The following is an 18,737-nucleotide window of genomic DNA, read 5'->3' as shown; positions in this document are numbered from 1 at the left end:
TCCACAGATTCACAACCCTTTTGTTGAAGTCAATATTTTCCTGCTTCTGGACTGTAGTAGAAAGATTCAACAAGGCTCGTTAAGGCAAAATAACAGGGCTTTATTTATGAAAAGACTGCATGCAGTAATGGCTGAAACTTGAGGTCAGAGAGCAGTTAGTACCACTGCTGATTCCTTCCCAAGTCTGCGTTTTCACAGAGAATCAGCTCAGTATTTATACATTATCATTATCAAGATTGCGTGACTACAGCTTAGTCAGGAATTCGATCGGAAGTAGAAACGGAAGCAATGTCATAAACCCGTTGACCTGTTGATCTTCTCGGACTCTTTGTCTCACCCCTCATACCATTATCTTGACCTTAGATAGAACTTTAAAGGTCGGAGAAGACTCATCCATTCCTTATCTTGTCTTATTCATACTGCCCTGGGTTATGAAGAGTTAGCCTTATCAGAAATTCCAGAGGTCAGGCATTTTGGAATAGCTAGATTAGCATTCCTTACAAAGGGCTCTGGTACGTTGAAGTGGCTAGGTCAGCTTTTCTTACATTGTACCGAATAGTTGACCAGTTTTCCCATCATGCCATTACTTAATTCGTACAACATCACACTTTAGGCAAAGTAGTTTCTCCTCAAATCTGTTTTCAATTTGCTACCTCTTATTCTAAGATTATGACCTCTCGTTCTAGAATGCCCCACAAGAGGAAGCATCAGCTGCACATCTACTTTATCCATACCTTTTAGCATCTTGTAAACCTCAATTAGATTTCCCCTCATTCTTCTAAACTCTAGAGAGCATAAGCCTATACTGTTTTTTATGTCATCATTGGCTACAGGAATAGTGCCAGAGGACTGGAGGACAGCAAATGTGGTCCCTTTGTTCAAAAAGGGGAGCAGAGACAACCCCGGCAACTATAGGCCGGTGAGCCTCACGTCTGTAGTGGGTAAAGTCTTGGAGGGGATTATAAGAGACAAGATTTATAATCATCTAGATAGGAATAATATGATCAGGGATAGTCAGCATGGCTTTGTGAAGGGTAGGTCATGCCTCACAAACCTTATTGAGTTCTTTGAGAAGGTGACTGAACAGGTAGACGAGGGTAGAGCAGTTGATGTGGTGTATATGGATTTCAGCAAAGCGTTTGATAAGGTTCTCCACGGTAGGCTATTGCAAAAAATACGGAGGCTGGGGATTGAGGGTGATTTAGAGATGTGGATCAGAAATTGGCTAGCTGAAAGAAGACAGAGGGTGGTGGTTGATGGGAAATGTTCAGAATGGAGTACAGTCACAAGTGGAGTACTACAAGGATCTGTTCTGGGGCCGTTGCTGTTTGTCATTTTTATCAATGACCTAGAGGAAGGCGCAGAAGGGTGGGTGAGTAAATTTGCAGACGATACTAAAGTCGGTGGTGTTGTCGATAGTGTGGAAGGATGTAGCAGATTACAGAGGGATATAGATAAGCTGCAGAGCTGGGCCGAGAGGTGGCAAATGGAGTTTAATGTAGAGAAGTGTGAGGTGATTCACTTTGGAAGGAATAACAGGAATGCGGAATATTTGGCTAATGGTAAAGTTCTTGAAAGTGTGGATGAGCAGAGGGATCTAGGTGTCCATGTACATAGATCCCTGAAAGTTGCCACCCAGGTTGATAGGGTTGTGAAGAAGGCCTATGGAGTGTTGGCCTTTATTGGTAGAGGGATTGAGTTCCGGAGTCGGGAGGTCATGTTGCAGCTGTACAGAACTCTGGTACGGCCGCATTTGGAGTATTGCGTACAGTTCTGGTCACCGCATTATAGGAAGGACGTGGAGGCTTTGGAGCGGGTGCAGAGGAGATTTACCAGGATGTTGCCTGGTATGGAGGGAAAATCTTATGAGGAAAGGCTGATGGACTTGAGGTTGTTTTCGTTGGAGAGAAGAAGGTTAAGAGGAGACTTAATAGAGGCATACAAAATGATCAGGGGGTTGGATAGGGTGGACAGTGAGAGCCTTCTCCCGCGGATGGATATGGCTGGCACGAGGGGACATAACTTTAAACTGAGGGGTAATAGATATGGGACAGAGGTCAGAGGTAGGTTCTTTACGCAAAGAGTAGTGAGGCCGTGGAATGCCCTACCTGCTACAGTGGTGAACTCGCCAACATTGAGGGCATTTAAAAGTTTATTGGATAAACATATGGATGATAATGGCATAGTGTAGGTTGGATGGCTTTTGTTTCGGTGCAACATCGTGGGCCGAAGGGCCTGTACTGCGCTGTATTGTTCTATGTTCTATGTTCTATGTTCTACTGTTCAATATCTCCTCATATGAAAAACTCCTCATCTCTGGAATCAATCTAGTGAACCTCTTTTGTACTGCCTCCAAAACTACTACATCTTTCCTCAAATCAGGGGACCAAAACTGTGCACAATACTCCAGGTGCGGTCTCACCAATGCTTTGAATAGTTGCAACAACATTTCCTTACCTTTATACTCAATTCCTTTTGCTATAAATGCATTCCATTTGCTTTGCTTATTATTTGCTGCACCTGCATGCTCATGCACGAGGACACCCAGGTCCCTCTGTATCGGAGCATCTCAAAGTCTCTCTCCATTTAGACAATAAGTTGTCTTTCCATTTTTTTGACCAAAATGCATGACCTCACACTTATCCACATTAAACTCCAGTTGCCACATTTTGGCCCACTCTCCTAACCTATCTGTATGCATTTGTAAGGTTCTTATTTCTCATTGCAATTTACTGTCCCACTTATTTTTTTGTCATCTGCAAATTTGTTGAAAGAACCTTCTATCAATGTATCCAAGTTATTATCATTATCATCATAGAATTTACAGTGCAGAAGAAGGCCATTCGGCCCATCGAGTCTGCACCGGCTCTTGGAAAGAGCACCCTACCCAAGGTCAACACCTCCACCCTATCCCCATAACCCAGTAACCCCACCCAACACTAAGGGCAATTTTGGACACTAAGGGCAATTTATCATGGCCAATCCACCGAACCTGCACATCTTTGGACTGTGGGAGGAAACCGGAGCACCTGGAGGAAACCCACGCACACACGGGATGTGCAGACTCCGCACAGACAGTGACCCAAGCCGGAATCGAACCTGGGACCCTGGAGCTGTGAAGCAATTGTGCTATCCCCAATGCTACCGTGCTGCCCAATATAGATTGTAAATAGCTGGGGCCCAAGGACCGAACCCTGAGGCACCCCACTAGTTATATACACCTTGTCATCTAGAAAAAGACCCATTTGTTCACTTTGCATTCATGTTTTCAGCTCACCCATCTGTTTGCCTGCATAAATGCTTTAATAGGTGAAATGTCCCAGTCTTTGAAATTCAGCTCAGCTATCTGTTTGGTTGTTTCAAACTTTTAGCAGATGGCTGGGCTTCTGGTTGACTTCAAAGGCTTTAATGTATTGAGCTCTGGCTGTTTAGTTGGTGCAATTGATCAGTGCATTCTCTTTATGAATGTTCGGCTGAGTTCCATACCCACTAATGGATTCAACTCAGCAAAGGTTGTTGCCACAACTGTCAAGGGTCTGTACACCTTGTTTGATTGACAGATTTATGATCAGTTGAGAGGATTTTTAAAGTTGACTTTGAAGTACTGATCATTTATTTTGATAAATGAATGAACTTCTCAAAGACTTCCCCCAATGTTAATGAAGGGCTTATGAGTTCTGTATACAGTGGATACTAGGTAAGTGGAATGGGGGTGAGGAGGGGGTGGGGCTATTTATAAAGTGTTGTGGGCCTAAAGCGGGAATGGGGAATGAAGGCTAAGAGGCCTCATACTTACCTTAAGATGAGTGTATGGAGACAGGCCTTTTAATCTCGCCATCTTGGCATCAGCTCACCTTTGTCTCCATCTCAGGCATGTTGTTGGAGGCAGTGGCCCCAACTCCAGCTTGTCTCGAATCCCGCTATGAGGGTGGTATGGGTGGGCACTGCATGGCAGGAGGTGGGATCATGACATTGGTAAATCTCCCGACTCATCATTCCTGCCTCCAAAAACAAAGTGCCACCCTATAGGTCTGCACCATTAGGTTAGAATGCTGGTTATTGTTACTGAAAGATCTTGGGGTAGTCCTTTGGTTCAGGTACACAATTAGTGGGTGTTGATTGAAGTGGTTGGACCTCCCATCTGATTTCTCCATTCATGGTCAAGTCTCATTCAAAAACTTTTCGTGAACTGCCCAACACACAATAAATATTCATAGGCAGACCTCAAATTGACAGTGAAGTGGGAAACATACACTGTGGAGTTGAGCTGATAAAGCCTTAAAAAGGAGGAAAGAAGCCCCAGTGAATAACTGGCAATGGGTGGGAAGGTTTTGTATGATGGGGCTGGGCGATCCTCTTTGTCCCTAGAAAAATAACAATTTTCTTTGCCATTTTCGGAGTGTTCTAAAATTTCAATTTTAGGAAACTGTTTTGACCATTCTATATCTAATGCCACTGGCAGTGTTGCCAAGCATATTTTCTGCCAATTGGATCTTCTTGGTCCCATATATGGTGCAGAATTCTGTTCTCTTTATTCCACAGCATGCTCCAAAATCATGCTGGGCCATTATAGAATGCCTACAGTGCAGAAGGAGGCCATTCAGCCCATCAAATCTGCACTGATCATCTTAAAGAGCACCCTATCTCGGCCCACTCGCCCGCTCTATCCCCGCAAACCGCCTTTGGACACAAAGGGACAATTTAGCATGGCCAATCCACCTAACCTGCATATCTTTGGACTGTGGGAGGACCTGGAAGAAACCCACGCAGACACAGGAAGAACGTGTAAGCTCCACACAGTCACCCAAGGCTGGAATTGAACCTGGGTCCCTGGCCCTGTGAGACAGCAGTGTTAACCACTGTGCCACCATGCCGCCCATATCTAGCAGGAAGAAAATGATAAGTAGTGTCCTGTAAATGTTGAATCACTACCTCCCCTTTCCTGTCAGAAAACAAGAAAATATACCCCCTTTTCTTTGGGCAAATGTAGAGTACAATCGAACGGAGGCATTACGGCTGAAAGATAGTGCGGCATGGGACAATGCGACCAATAGGTGCCGGGACAACCCTCTTCTGGAATCTACCTGGCTCACCAAGTCTCGCAAGATCTAACATGATCTCACAAGGTGTCACGATGTGAATCCCGCCCACTGTGGGCAGATCAATTTTTGGAAAATCTGCATATTAGAGTGAGACAGCTTGTCACACTCTAATATGTACTACCACGATCTACCCAAGGCTTGGGATCTAACCCTCTCACTTTGGAGATATCGGGCGAGCGCTGTTCTGTGCAGGTCTCCATAAACAGGGACCAGACGGAACGTCACTCGGGAGATCTCCACAGGCGCCTTTCCTCTGGGCAGGGTGCCAGGCTGGAACTGTTGCTGCAACCTGGACACCTTGGCACTGCCAGTTGGCCACCCTGACAGTGCCAGCCTGGCACTCTATCAGTGCCACCGTCTGTCAGCCTGCACTGCCAAGGTGCCCAGGTGGCACTGCCAGCTGGCAGGAGCACGGCCAAGGTGCCAGGCTGGCATTTTTCCTATGCTGCGGATCCGGCCTGGGGGTACCCAGCACGGGTGCAGGGGGCGAACTGAGGACCCCCTTATAGGGAGTTGAGGCTTTGGTGGGGGTTCAGGGGTTGCATCAGGGGGCCAGGAGATCGGGTTGCCATTTCAAAATGGTATCCAGCGAGCACAATTCCTCCGCTAAGTGCGGCCTTATCGGGGCGTTCGCTGCTGAGGCCTAGTATCTACCCGAATGGGCGTTTGATAGTGTTGGGTTTCTCGCCGCTCCGAGAGTCGGGAAGCACCCGGCTAAATGCGCTCACTATGGGGCTCTGTTCCCATTCGGGTAGATCGTGACCGTAATGTTCCTTTTTCTCCTTGTGTTAGAATACAGGTCTACATTTGGTGGTGGAAATGGGCATTTTAGAGTTAAATGATAATGGCAGGACTGCAACAGGATAAAGTCTTGTCCGTCACTCAGACTGGACAGTTTATCAATCCCAAAGCCCAGGCATCAGGTCATTTAAACAATGTGCTGTAATAAGGGAAGTATGCCAGGGAGAGCTCCAGCTCCCCTGCTGCAATTTTGCCAAGACTCTGTTCACCTGCCCCCTTTCCCCCTCCCCCTTCACTATAAACCCAACAGAATCTCTTGGTTTGAATCTTTAAATATTTGACAAATTCTGGCATAAATAAGGGTCGCGATCCACCCAAAAAAGGGCTAAGGGAACGATTCAGCAGACAAATGTTTAAGCCCGCTCTTGGGCGAGTTTGCCGGGGTGTTTCTCGGTGGCTGCAATCATCCTGCTATTTAATGGCACTTGTTTGGCCTTAGGGAGTTTCGCCCCGCCCAGGCCACACTCAAATAGATTTGCTGGCGAGCAGATCATGCCAGCAGGAATGACTGTTCGCAGATCTGCGTGTCATTTTGAATGGTAGCTCTGATCTTCCCCACTCTCCCCCCTTTCAGGCCCTTTCCTTCTTTCAGGATCCTCCCCTCACTTTCTCTAGGCTCCTGGAAACCACCTCCAATTGGCAAGGTTCCCCGCACCCCCCCCCCCCCCCCCCCTCACTCGACCCTGGAGGTGCCAACTAGCATCCTGACACTGCCAGCATGGCAACATGGCAGTGCCACCAGAGTGCCTGGGTGGCACTGCCAGGATGTGAGGCTGGCAGTGCCAAGGTGCCAGGGGGAGTGCCAGGGTACCACATAGCCCTGTCTCTGACCACCCAGGAGTCTCTAATGCCCTGCAAGACCCACCTTTTTGTAGACCAGCATTAAATGGTGCCCTGGCGAGGTCTTGCATGTGCAGCCGTTGACCCCCAGGCGCCAGGTTAATCTGTCGTCTAGGTATTCAAACAACCTAATGCTGAATCGCACACTAAGTGTCATTTGGGGGGGAAGGGGAGTTTCATGGAATGATTCCCGCCGGGTGTTTGGGCACAATCCAGATTAATATCCACCTACACATCATTTTTTGTGGACGTGGGGAATTTTGCACTGACAAATCCCCACTTAGAATTTTTTTCTGCAGTGTGGAACCCCCAAGTGAGCATACCCCGCTGTGAGGTCACTGAGGGCCCTCCACCCTTAAGGACCCCCTTTCAGTTCCCACCTTTCAGACCCCCCTTCACCCATCCACTTTAATAGGCATGGCCCCTCTCAGGCCCTGTCCCTTGGCAGTGCCTCTTGGCACCTGGGCACTGCCCGGCACCTGGCAGTATCAACCTGCATGCCGGCAGGGTGCCAGGTCGTCACTGCCTGGGTGTACCAGGGCACTGCCCTGCCCTTTCCCCAACCATCCGGGGGCTCCAATGGCCTCCAAGCCCCCCTGGCGTGGCCATCTCATCTTGTTTCCATTATTGGAGACCAGTATTAATTCACTCCGACGTCAAGCCTCACCAGTGGAGCCGATGAATACCGGGAGCCAGGAGACTGTGGCCTCGAACGGATTGTGCTTAATTAAATGAGTTTAATCATAGAATCATAGAATTCACAGTGCAGAAGGAGGCCATTTGACCTATTGCGTCTGCATCGGCCCTTGGAAAGAGCACCCTATCTAAGCCCACACCTCCTCCCTATCCCCGTAACCCCAACTAACCTATTTTGGACACTAAGGGCAATTTAGCATGGCCAATCCACCTAATCTGCACATCTTTGGACTGTGGGAGGAAACCGGAGCACCCGGAGGAAACCCATGCAGACATGGGGAGAATGTGCAGACTCCGCACATACAGCGACCCAAGCCGGGAATCGAACCTGGGACCCTGGAGCTGTGAAGCAACTGTGCTAACCATTGTGCTATCATGCCGCCCTACTGTGCTACCCAGCTGCCCGACTCATTTAAATATGCTGATCTGGATCACGCCTTTGCTGGACATGGGGGTAGCGGGTTGGGTGCACTACACGCAACTCGGTACTCTCTCACTATGCATCCGACATAACGGGATCACTGCCGACGCAACAAGGTGGGAGAACTGCACCCAAAGAGTAAGGTGTTAAGGTGCTGAAGAGAAGCTTAGGGGACTTGGGTTTTTAAAACGATGAGTAAAATATGAAAGCAAAGAGACCACGTTAGCACTTTATAAATCACATCCCTCAGCTAGTGTATTTTGGTCAATTTTGGGAATCAAGCTACACAAAATATGTCAAGGGCTTAAAAATGGTGTGAAGGAGGATTACCAGGATGCTACCAGGGAAAAGGGACATCAGTGATGAGGAAAGCATGGCAATGTTCACCCTGTTCTCCTTGGCAAAGAGAAAGTTATGAGGTGACCTCGCAGGGTTTCAGAATGAGGAAAGATGTTGATATAGTTGGTGGAGAAGATCAAAAGCTTATGGTCAATGACTAAAGATCATGGGCTGGATGCTCCGATTTTGTCCGCAAGATCCGTCTGGTCTTATGACCAAAAGGTCCGTGCCGTCCCCACATCGATGCTCCACCCGGTGGGGGGCTAGCAGCTGCACCGTGTAAAATCCCTGGCTTTACCGATGGATATGGCGCAGAATGGCCGGGTCCGTGGCCGCGCATGCAAACGGCGACGGCCTGTGGCGGCCGCGCCGTACAAGATGGCACCGGCCGCGCGCAGACCCAGCCTGCCAAAAACTGCCCCATCGCCACCCCCGGACCACCCCACACCAGTCCCTCCAGCCCCTGCAGAAGCCACTCTGCCAGCTGAACGGCTCCCCCCCACCCCCCACCCCTGACTGCAGCGGCGCTGGACACAGTCTGCAGCCGCCTCGCGAGGTCCCAAAATGTTGGGAGGTCACGTGGGGACTCGGCCAATCAGGGGCGGAACATTGGGGGAGGGTGCCAGGTGACATTCTCAATCCGCCCCGACAGTGTGCAGCGTACTTCTCGAGTACGCCATTTTTGAGGGGGTGAAGTATTGGAAAAACGGTGCGGCCCCCAGTTCCAGCGTAAAAATGGATTCTCCGGCTGATCGCCGAACGCGATTTTGGCAATCGGAGAATCCAGCCCCATAGATTGAGAAACATCGGCAAAACATCTGCAGGGAATATGAGGAGAATATTTTTATTCAGTGAGTTGTTGGGATCTGGAACATGCTACCTGAAATGGTTATAAAAGCTGATCCCATGAATAAGTTTAAAAGGGAGTTGGACTTGAGAGTGTGGAACTTTATAATATCATAATAATCTTTAATATCACAAATAGGCTTAATTTAACACTGCAACAAAATTACTGTGACAATCCCCTTGTCCGGTACACAAAGGGAGAATTCGGAATGCCCAAATGACCTAATAGCACGCCTTACAGGACAAACAGAGTTATACATGTGTGACTAGGCATGATTACTATTTCAAAGAGCCTGCATAGGCACAACAGGCTGAATGGCCTCCTTCTGTACAGCAATTCCATGATTTGCAAAAGCAGCAATAGGATTTCCATAAATGTCACTTATGATTGTGGTTGTGATGTGTTGAACATAACATGAAACAGAAAGTACCTTCATTTCAACATCTCCACGAAGTTCCAGATCAAAATTACCGAACTCATCCAAGACATTCTTGGTCGTTGAGGATACATGGATCTTCAATGCTAACAAGTAAAAAGGTAAAAGGTCAACAGCAGGATGAAGACAGGGGTTCAGGGAAAAGGCAGGGAATGACACTAAGTCAGGACGGCAGGGTGGCACAGTGGTTAGCACTGCTGCCTCACAGCGCCAGACACCCGGGTTCAATTCTGCCCTCGGGTGACTGTCTGTGTGAAGTCTGCACTTTCTCCCCATGTCTGCATGGATTTCCTCCGGGTGCTCCGGTTTCCTCCCACAGACCAAAGATGTGCAGGTTAATTGACCATGATAATTGCCCCGTAGTGTCCAGGGAAGTGCAGTTTGGGTGGGGTTACAGGGATGGGGTGTGGAAGTGGGGCAAGGTAGGGTGCTCTTTCTGAGGGTTGGTGCAGACTCGATGGGCCTAATGTCCTCCTTCTGCACTGTAACAATTCTGTGATATATTTAGACAGAAATTTCTTTAAATTGATTTCCGAGTATTACATTTTGCTGCCAAATTCTTTATATGGTTCTGATTTCAGGAACTGTTTAACTTAAGGTTTTAACTTAGCTTGGATTGTTACTTGGCCTCAGAGGACTCTTGCAGCCGCACAAAGTTGAAGATTGAATATCAAGGATATAAAACTCAAAGTCAAATTCTGGGACTGGCTGTCCTAATATCTGTTTGTAGCTTGTAAATTAGTCCAAAGAATGCTACAGATATAAGTGCTAACACATTTAAATAAAAAATGTTTGCTTTCCTTTAGAAGTTTCACTTTTGGCTCTTATTACAAAATAAACAGTTAATTAATTTTCACACTGTTTAAACGTCTGGAGCGAAATTCTCCATCCCGCCCCGCCACATTTCTGCCCCGACCCGCCGGCGGGATGCTCCGTTACACCGGCCGGTCAATGGGGTTTCCCATTGTGGGGCAGCCCCATGCCGTCGGGAAACCCCCGGGCGCCGGCAAAACGGAGACTCCCGCCGGCGGAGAATGACGCCCGTGGTGTGTGATTTCTTTTCAGCTCCTTGCTGCAAGGCATACATAACAGTGACAATGCTCTTTGGGGCCATTCGAGAGGATGTAAATTCACAAGGGTGGGATCCTTTCTACTGCACTCCTGTTGCAGTGTCCACAAAATAGATGGAAAGGTCCCCATATATACAGGGAAGTGGAGAGAGACTGGGAGCACACTGTGTGTGCGGGGGAGGGGGCTGCGAGAATTCTCGTGACATGGAGGTCCTGCCAAAAGTAACGTCTGGGCCTCATCTTTCATTTCTACTCTGTTTCCTACCTGGATGCTGACCAAACTAACAATCTGGGTGGTTGCTAAGTGGAAAGCCAGTGACAGGTTGCCGCAGCTGAGGACCATTGTGGTAGATCCACAGTGATCAGGAAAGGTCTAGATGAGAGAAAGGCTGGACCAACAGCTGGGAGGGATGAAATGGGAGTTAAGGGGGAGCGGTAGGAGTGGTGGCTGGGGGCTCCGGGGTATGGTGCAGAGGGAAGATTTGGCAAGAGATTTGGTATCGCAGGTTGATGGGGAGGTTCAACAGACCATGACAGTAAGGAGGAGCCTGGATTGGCAGACAGTTTGCTTCAGGAGTCGGGTAGGGGGGGATAGAAGTGCTGCTCCTCCTGTTTCACAAGCAGTGGCTAGAAATGGCCGTTCTGGAGCTGACTGCTCTCATCTCCATTTTGCTCCTGGGTTTATGAGCCTTCAGAAGCCTAACTGCCAACAGTAATATTGAAAACAGGCACCCAGCTGTACTATGTGCACCACATTTAATTATTATAATGAAGTGTCTCACCATTAACCTAGGGCAGAGGCATGCCTTGTTACCAAAAATGTGCATGTTAGGTGGATTGGCCATGATAAATTGCAGCCTAGTGTCCAAAGATGTGCAGGTTAAGTGGGATTACGGAGATAATAAGGGGATCAGGGGTTATAGGGAGAAGGCAGGAGAATGGGGATGATAAAATATCAGCCATGATTGAATGGTGGAGCAGACTCGATGGGCTGAGTGGCCTAATTCTGCTCCTCTGTCTTATGGTCTTTTGGTCTTATGGGTAGGGTAGTGAGCCTAAGCAGTGAGCTCTTTCAGAGAGTTGATGCAGAATGAATGGGTCGAATGGCCTCCTCCTGCACTGTAGGAATTCTATGGATCCTACCCTCCGCTGGAAAAATGGAAGCAGGCTGAATCAATAATGAATGAAATCTTGCAAAAACAGCAAATGCCCCAAAACACTTCCCAGTTAGGGGTCAGACCCAGGCAGGGACTAAGGATGTTGTAAGGAGAGAGAGGGAATGTACTTAAGAGAGGCCACTGGAATAAAAAAAATTATCTTGAGTTCAGTGTTAACAGGAGACTGAGCTGAGGCAACAAGTGAACTATTGTCCTCAGGTGGTGTGTAAATACATCTTTAATGCCGACATAGGCTGTTTGGCATGCTTTTCTTCCACTGTCATAACTTCGCTGGAGGTGTGGTTGAAATCTTTATACCGTGACAGGACTTGAGTAACTCTAAGGAAAGCACGGTCAGAATCTTCTCTTTAGTCTTGGTGGCTCCAGTATATGACAGGATGGAGAATTCCAGCCCTGTTCAAACCATTTTAATTGAAAACATGGCATTTAAATGTAAAAGCATCTCCACCAATGCTGCCTGGCTAGCTGAATGCTCCCTATATTCTCTGCATTTAAATGTACTCCATTTTCAAATCCTTGTGTAGGAACATGCCCATGAAACCCTGAAGCAGGACAGCAACTGAAAGGATAGAGATTAAATACAGCTGATTTTTAACAGAGTTGATTTACTACTGCAGGAAGTAACATATAATCGGTGATTTGTGGGCGATTGAAGCTTTCGTGATGTTACAAGGAACTGATATAGAGAGTAACTATTTCCACTGGTTGTGGATTCTCGGCCTCGGGGACATGGCTGGATAAAAAGACCTAGGCTTGTCATGGGTAAAGGTCGGAAATACTACTGCATACAAGGAAAGGCTTTCACAGATGGATGCGATGTAGTAAGGTGGATGGGTTTAGGGAAGACAGCCACAGAGCATAGGGGAAAGATGACTGGATGTTCTTCAATACAGATGGCACAGGAGGCAAGTTTTGGGGTAGTGTGGGATATGAGAAATGAGTGGGGCCGGGGAAAGTTAAAACGGCTGTGTGATTGCGACATTGGAGGGACAGATAGAGGTGTACAAGTGTGCCATAGTCCAAGAGGCTGTTTTCCCCTTTTTCTGAGCGAGAGCTGACAGGTGGTCATTTAACCTGAAGGCCACCACACCTCAGGTGTAGGGCTAGTTTGAGAAGGTGGGGTCTTCATGGATAACCTGAACCGGTACGGGAATTGAACCCATGCTGCTGGCATCGCTCTGCATCATGAACCAGCCATCCAGCCAACTAAGCTAACTGACCTCCCGAGTACAAGTAGATAAGCACAAGAATAGGCCATTTAGCCCTTTGACTCTATATGTGACCTAAGACCATTTTCTTCATTGACTTCATTGCCTCTGCTGGATGCCACTTTGTAACCTTTGGTGGCATAAATCTGTTCATCTCAGATTTAAAATTAAGAGTTGACCCAGCATCTATGGCCATCTGTGGAGGAGAGTTCCAAACTTCCAACATCCATTGCGTGTAGAAATAATCTTACTCCTGAAAGGCATTTTGTTTTCCGCTTAATGTCTCCGAGCCGAGCCTCCCAACCACAAAGAAATAGTTTCTCTTTATCGACTCTTTCACTTCCCCTTAATATCTAGAAAGCATCAATCAAATCACCCATTATATTTTTCTTCCTGCAGGAGTAAACCAACTCAGTTAAAAATCAGCTGTGTTTAATCTCTGTTGGAATCAAACTTCTTTCAGAATGGAAAGATATCAAAGTCCGATTAAAGTCAGGTTGACAAAAATAGCTTGGATGCAGTGAAACCCTCCTTATAATAATATTTAGACGCCACAAGTAATATTTCAATACAGTATACATCTACCTTTCATTTGCTAAATACAAAATATTTAGAGTTTTCAGTCTATATAAGTCTCAATGCCAAACTTGATGTTATACCTTCTTTCTCAAAGCAGCAACTTACCCTCTCCAGTAGATTCCATACGGGAGGCTGTATTAACTGTGTCTCCAAATAGACAATAACGTGGCATTTTTAACCCAACAACCCCTGCACACACCGGGCCTGAGCGTAGGTAGAAAAAGAAAAAGGTTTCCACATTATTTCTTAGACTTACATAACATTTTTTTTTCAGAAATGCACAACATTTAAATGTTTACAGTCAATCCATTTGGAACAATGACGACTATGTATCATTTGAAAAGTCTTCTTTCCCCTAAAGTAACTCCATTATGCACATTTTCTTCCTCACAGTTTGCCCAATTCCATACTGCAATGCAAAAATAAATTAAATCCCCGTACGAAACTGAAGTTTCGTCCCACATTTATGCCGTAACGCTGCCTTCGAATGTAGACTCGGATCCTGTGCGGTACATAAATAAGAATGCACATGTGCCTCTGAAGGCGTTGAGACCCAAATCAGCAGATGGTTTTGCTGCCTGCTTCTGAGGGTAACAGTAAACTACACTTGGTGTTGGGTTCATCATTTTACCCTGGCCACTCTGTCTGCTCGTCTACATCATTCATGCAGTTTTAACACTGTTGACCCTTTTTGGCATTTAGAGTTGTTTCAGTGTCACTTAGTCTGCTCTAGACCACAAATGAAGCAAGACCTGAAGCACAGAAGTATTTCAAGTGATAGAAGAAGGGTATTGGAAGATTACAAAAGACATAAAGCAGAACTGACAGGATGGAGAGAACAGCTGACATGTACACATAGTTGACCAGCCGAAAAGAGCGGCATGTGGTGCAGTGGTTAGCACTGAGACTGCGGTGCTGAGGACCCGGATTTGAATCCCGACCCTGGGTCACAGTCACAGTGGAGTTTGCACATTCTCCCCATGTCTGCGTGGGTTTCACCCCCACAACCCAAAGATGTGCAAGTTAGGTGGATTGGCCATGCTAAATTGCCCCTTAATTGGAACAAAAATAAATAATTGGGTACTCTAAATTTATATTTAAAAAAAATAGTTGACCAGCCGAAGAAAGACTTGAACGGGCTTCAATGGAATACTGCTGTGTTGCCAGTGCTAGTGGTTGCATTATAAGTTATTAAGGAAAATGCTGTATTAATATTATTTCATATAATCAGCTGAAAATAAGTGCAGGAAAAGACTATCAGGCCCATTAAGCACACGTCATTTGGACATGGTACAACCACAGACGTTACCCACCAAGTCCAAAAATCAAAGCATGTTCTGGGGGAGACAAAAACAGAGCAAACACCAGCTATTACCAATGGAGGGCGGACGCTGGGAACTCCTCTCCAATTCCTGAATAGAGTTAAACAAAGCTTGAGGCTAATGGCCTACAACTCCTCATAATCCCAGCTAATTAACAATTTCCCATTTATAATTAATATGTTTCCTACGTTCAAGAAGTTATATTTTATAATGCTGAAGCATGTTTGTCCACCATATGTTCTATCAGTCTATTCCAGAGGATGATAAGTTCCTGGCATTGAAGAATTTTGATCACATGTTCTCTTCATCCTCATAATACCTTTCCATGTCATAAAATCTGGCAATCCTTCATTGTTTTTAAATCCCCCATCGGCTCTATTCGTAGCCTTTTATTCACAGAAACAAACAGCCCTAACTCTGAACCAATATTCCTAACTAAGAATCCTTCAGTTGAATGTCTACTCTTTGCTGCAATGAAAAGGTTTTATTCACATCGGCAGGACTTTTTTAAAAAACCTCTACTTTGCTTTCTTTTCTACTGATTCATCTTGCAGTAGTGTTTTATAGATGCTTGCAATCCTCTGGCACTTCACTGAAATACTCATTTTATATATGTGAACCTTCAGAGGCTAGGAATGCTGGGGGGTTCAGTTTCCATTCCTCGACATTATTGGGCAGAATCGCCCCAAAAATACATAGAGTGTTGGCTCATGCCAGCAACCCGATGTGAAGCCCGCAGGCTTTCCTGCTAATTTTTCTCATTGTATTGAACAACACTTTTCATCGGAGGAGGGGAAGTGAGATTCACGCCATCGGTTGGAGGGACAGGGCCTAACGGCATCGGTAAGGCCAGCAATCACAAATGGCACCTTGATCCCTGCCTTAAATAAAAGGAAATAGGGATGCCCCTCCCCCCGGCTCAAACCCATGATTCTCGCACAGCGGCATTAGCACGACATCCCTTCCATCCTAAAATGCCTCCTCAGCTGATTGCATATCTTCCCTGTGGACTGCAACACTTGGCTCCCTGAATACCTACTCGGAGCCATTGGCAATGCTGCCATCACCATAGCCCTCAAACTAAACCCCTTACAAGATTCCTCCTCCATCCTAACCCACTCTACCCCTTCTCCTTCCCACCACCGCCGCACCTTGTCCACATTTGGCGTCCAATAATAATGAAGCAAGATCGGCAACGCCAACCCCCCCCCTGCTGTCTCTGCCTCTGTAGCAGGGTCCTCCCCACCCTCGGCACCTTCCCCACCCATGCAAAGTCCAAGATAGTGTCCACTTTCCGAAAAAAGGCCTTTGGTATAAAGATTGGGAGAGCCTGAATGATAAACTCGAACCTCGGCAGAATATTCATTTTCACCACTTGGACCCGCCCCGCCAACGTTAACTGTAGTGTATCCCACCTCCTAAGATCTTCCCTGGCCTCCTCCACCAGCTTCGTTAAGTTCCACTTATGGTGCACCGTCCATTCCCTCGCTACCTGAATCCCCAAATACCTAAATCTACCCCTCGCTACCGTAAATGGCATCGACCCGAAATTAGCCCGCTGTGCCAGCTCATTCACCGGGAATACCTCCCTTTTTCCTACATTCCTGTCACGAGATTTAGCGGCCATTGCGAATTTGTGCACGTGGCTAGCGCGGCCACTAGATCACAGCCATTGTATTACCTTAATGTTTCTCACTGCCAAGATCAGTTAATGCCACACAGATTTAGAACTGAATCTGAGACTTCCCAGTCATCGTGCTGCCGGGCCAGACAGCAAAAGTGCAACTTCTACACCCACATGTTGCAGTTGTTTGGGTGAAACTTTCAACCCAACTAGATACTGAAATACATTAGGAACAAATAAATATTCCCCTCAGAGATCTGAAGCTTGAATGATTTACCAGTGTGGATCCCTATTCTTAGCTTCAGCTGGTCATTGGGCCTGTGTCGTATTTTAAATGATTTCACTGCTTCCAGTAATGCCAAGGACATCCTAGCTGTCTCTCGTGCATGGAGTTTGCCATTCCGTACTGGGAGTCCGGACACAACCATATAGGCATCTCCAATCGTTTCTACCTGATAGAGAAGAAACAGTGTGTTATTTTGATGCTATGGAGGCTGGAAAACTGAAATAAAAACAAAAATTGCTGGAAATACTCAACAGGTCTGACAGGCTCTGCGGAGAGAGAAACAGAGTTAACATTTCCTGTCAAGGAGTTCTGAAGGAAGACCTGAAATGGAGATGACCTAACATGGCTATGTCCAATAAAATAATCCGAATTCCTGCTCAATTTCACATTCAGCAATCAGCAATGCCATATTGCGTTGGTTTTGCTGTGGTTCAATATGGCAACTTCCATATATTTGTTATTAGTTCCATACCAGATTAATTAATATACAACACGCTCCATGTGTGCATTTTGATAGCAATCAGGGCCGGGATTCTCCCCTACCCGGCGGGGCAGGGGAATCCGGCGTAATGGAGTGGCGGGAACAACTCCGGCATCGGGCCGCCCCAATGGTGTGGAATTCTCCGCACATTTAGGGGCCAAGCCCTCACCTTGAGGGGCTAGGCCCATGCTGGAGTGATTTCCGCCCTGGCGGGAAAGGCCTTTGGCGCTACGCCAGCCTGCGCCGAAAGGACTTCGCCGGGCGACACATGTGCGTCAGCGGACGCTCACGGCATCCCCGCGCATGCGCAGAGGAGGGGGTCTCTTCCCCCGCCGCCATAGTGGTGGAAGAAAAAGAGTGCCCCCACGGCACAGGCCCGCTCGTCGATCAGTGGGCCCCGATCATGGGCCAGGCCACCGTGGGGGCACCCCTCGGGACCAGATCGCCCCGCGCCCCCCCCAGGACCCCGGAGCCTGCCCGCGCCGCCTTGTCCTGCCGATAAGGTAGGTGGTTTAATCCACGCGGGCTGGCGAGGTTTGACAGCAACGGGACTTCGGCCCATCGCGGGCCGGAGAATCGCCGGGAGTGGGCACGCTGACCCGCGCGATTCCCGCCGACCAGCGCGGCGCGATTCCCGCCCCCGCCGAATCTCTGGTGGCGGAGAATTCGGGATACAGCGGGGGCGGGATTGACGCCAGCCCCCGACGATTCTCCGACCCGGTGGGGGGTCGGAGAATCGCGCCCCAGATCTTTATGCTTCGCTGTGCAGAAGTGAAGTTCACCAGACCATGCAACTGTGTTATCACCTGGATACCACTATTACACGTGAGAACACCACCCACCAGGTACGCGATACATACTCGTGCGACTCGGCCAACGTTGTCTACCTCATACGCTGCAGGAAAGGATGTCCCGAAGCGTGGTACATTGGCGAGACCATGCAGACGCTGCGACAACGAATGAACGGACATCGCGCAACAATCACCAGGCAGGAATGTTCCCTTCCAGTCGGGGAACACTTCAGCAGTCAAGGGCATTCAGCCTCTGATCTCCGGGTAAGCGTTCTCCAAGGCGGCCTTCAGGACCCGCGACAACGCAGAATCGCCGAGCAGAAACTTATAGCCAAGTTCCGCACACATGAGTGCGGCCTCAACCAGGACCTGGGATTCATGTCACATTACATTCATCCCCCACCATCTGGCCTGTGAAATCCTACCAACTGTCCTGGCTGGAGACAATTCACACCTCTTTAACCTGGGGTTACCCCATCTCTGGATCTGTAAAGATTTAATCACCTGCTAATGCTCGCATTCCAAGCATTGTTTGGCATCTTTGAATTTGTCTATATATGTGTTTCTGGAACAGACCTCTTCATTCACCTGAGGAAGGAGCAGCGCTCCGAAAGCTAGTGACATTGAAACAAACCTGTTGGACTTTAACCTGGTGTTGTAAGACTTCGTACTGTGCTCACCCCAGTCCAACGCCGGCATCTCCACATCATCACCTG

The 18,737-nt window shown here is 47.6% G+C and overlaps 1 protein-coding gene across 2 annotated transcripts in view; it reads right to left on the bottom strand.

Moving 5' to 3' along the window:
- The window catches only part of npr2 (natriuretic peptide receptor 2), a 278,856-nt gene that overhangs the window by 16,894 nt on the left and 243,225 nt on the right, over positions 1 to 18,737 (bottom strand). For both annotated transcript variants that reach the window (XM_072497159.1, XM_072497157.1), the window contains exons 19-21: positions 16,741 to 16,915; positions 13,623 to 13,721; positions 9,477 to 9,568 (exon numbers count right to left, since the gene is read on the bottom strand). In XM_072497159.1, the coding sequence (XP_072353260.1) occupies positions 9,477 to 9,568; positions 13,623 to 13,721; positions 16,741 to 16,915 (366 nt within the window). The remainder of the gene's footprint in view (positions 1 to 9,476; positions 9,569 to 13,622; positions 13,722 to 16,740; positions 16,916 to 18,737) is intronic.

The sequence above is a fragment of the Scyliorhinus torazame genome, chromosome 3 (assembly GCF_047496885.1).
Source record: "Scyliorhinus torazame isolate Kashiwa2021f chromosome 3, sScyTor2.1, whole genome shotgun sequence".
Classification (NCBI taxonomy): Eukaryota; Metazoa; Chordata; class Chondrichthyes; order Carcharhiniformes; family Scyliorhinidae; genus Scyliorhinus; species Scyliorhinus torazame.
The sequence above is the reverse complement of the archived record's forward strand: the minus strand, read 5'-3'. Positions and strand labels throughout refer to the sequence as shown.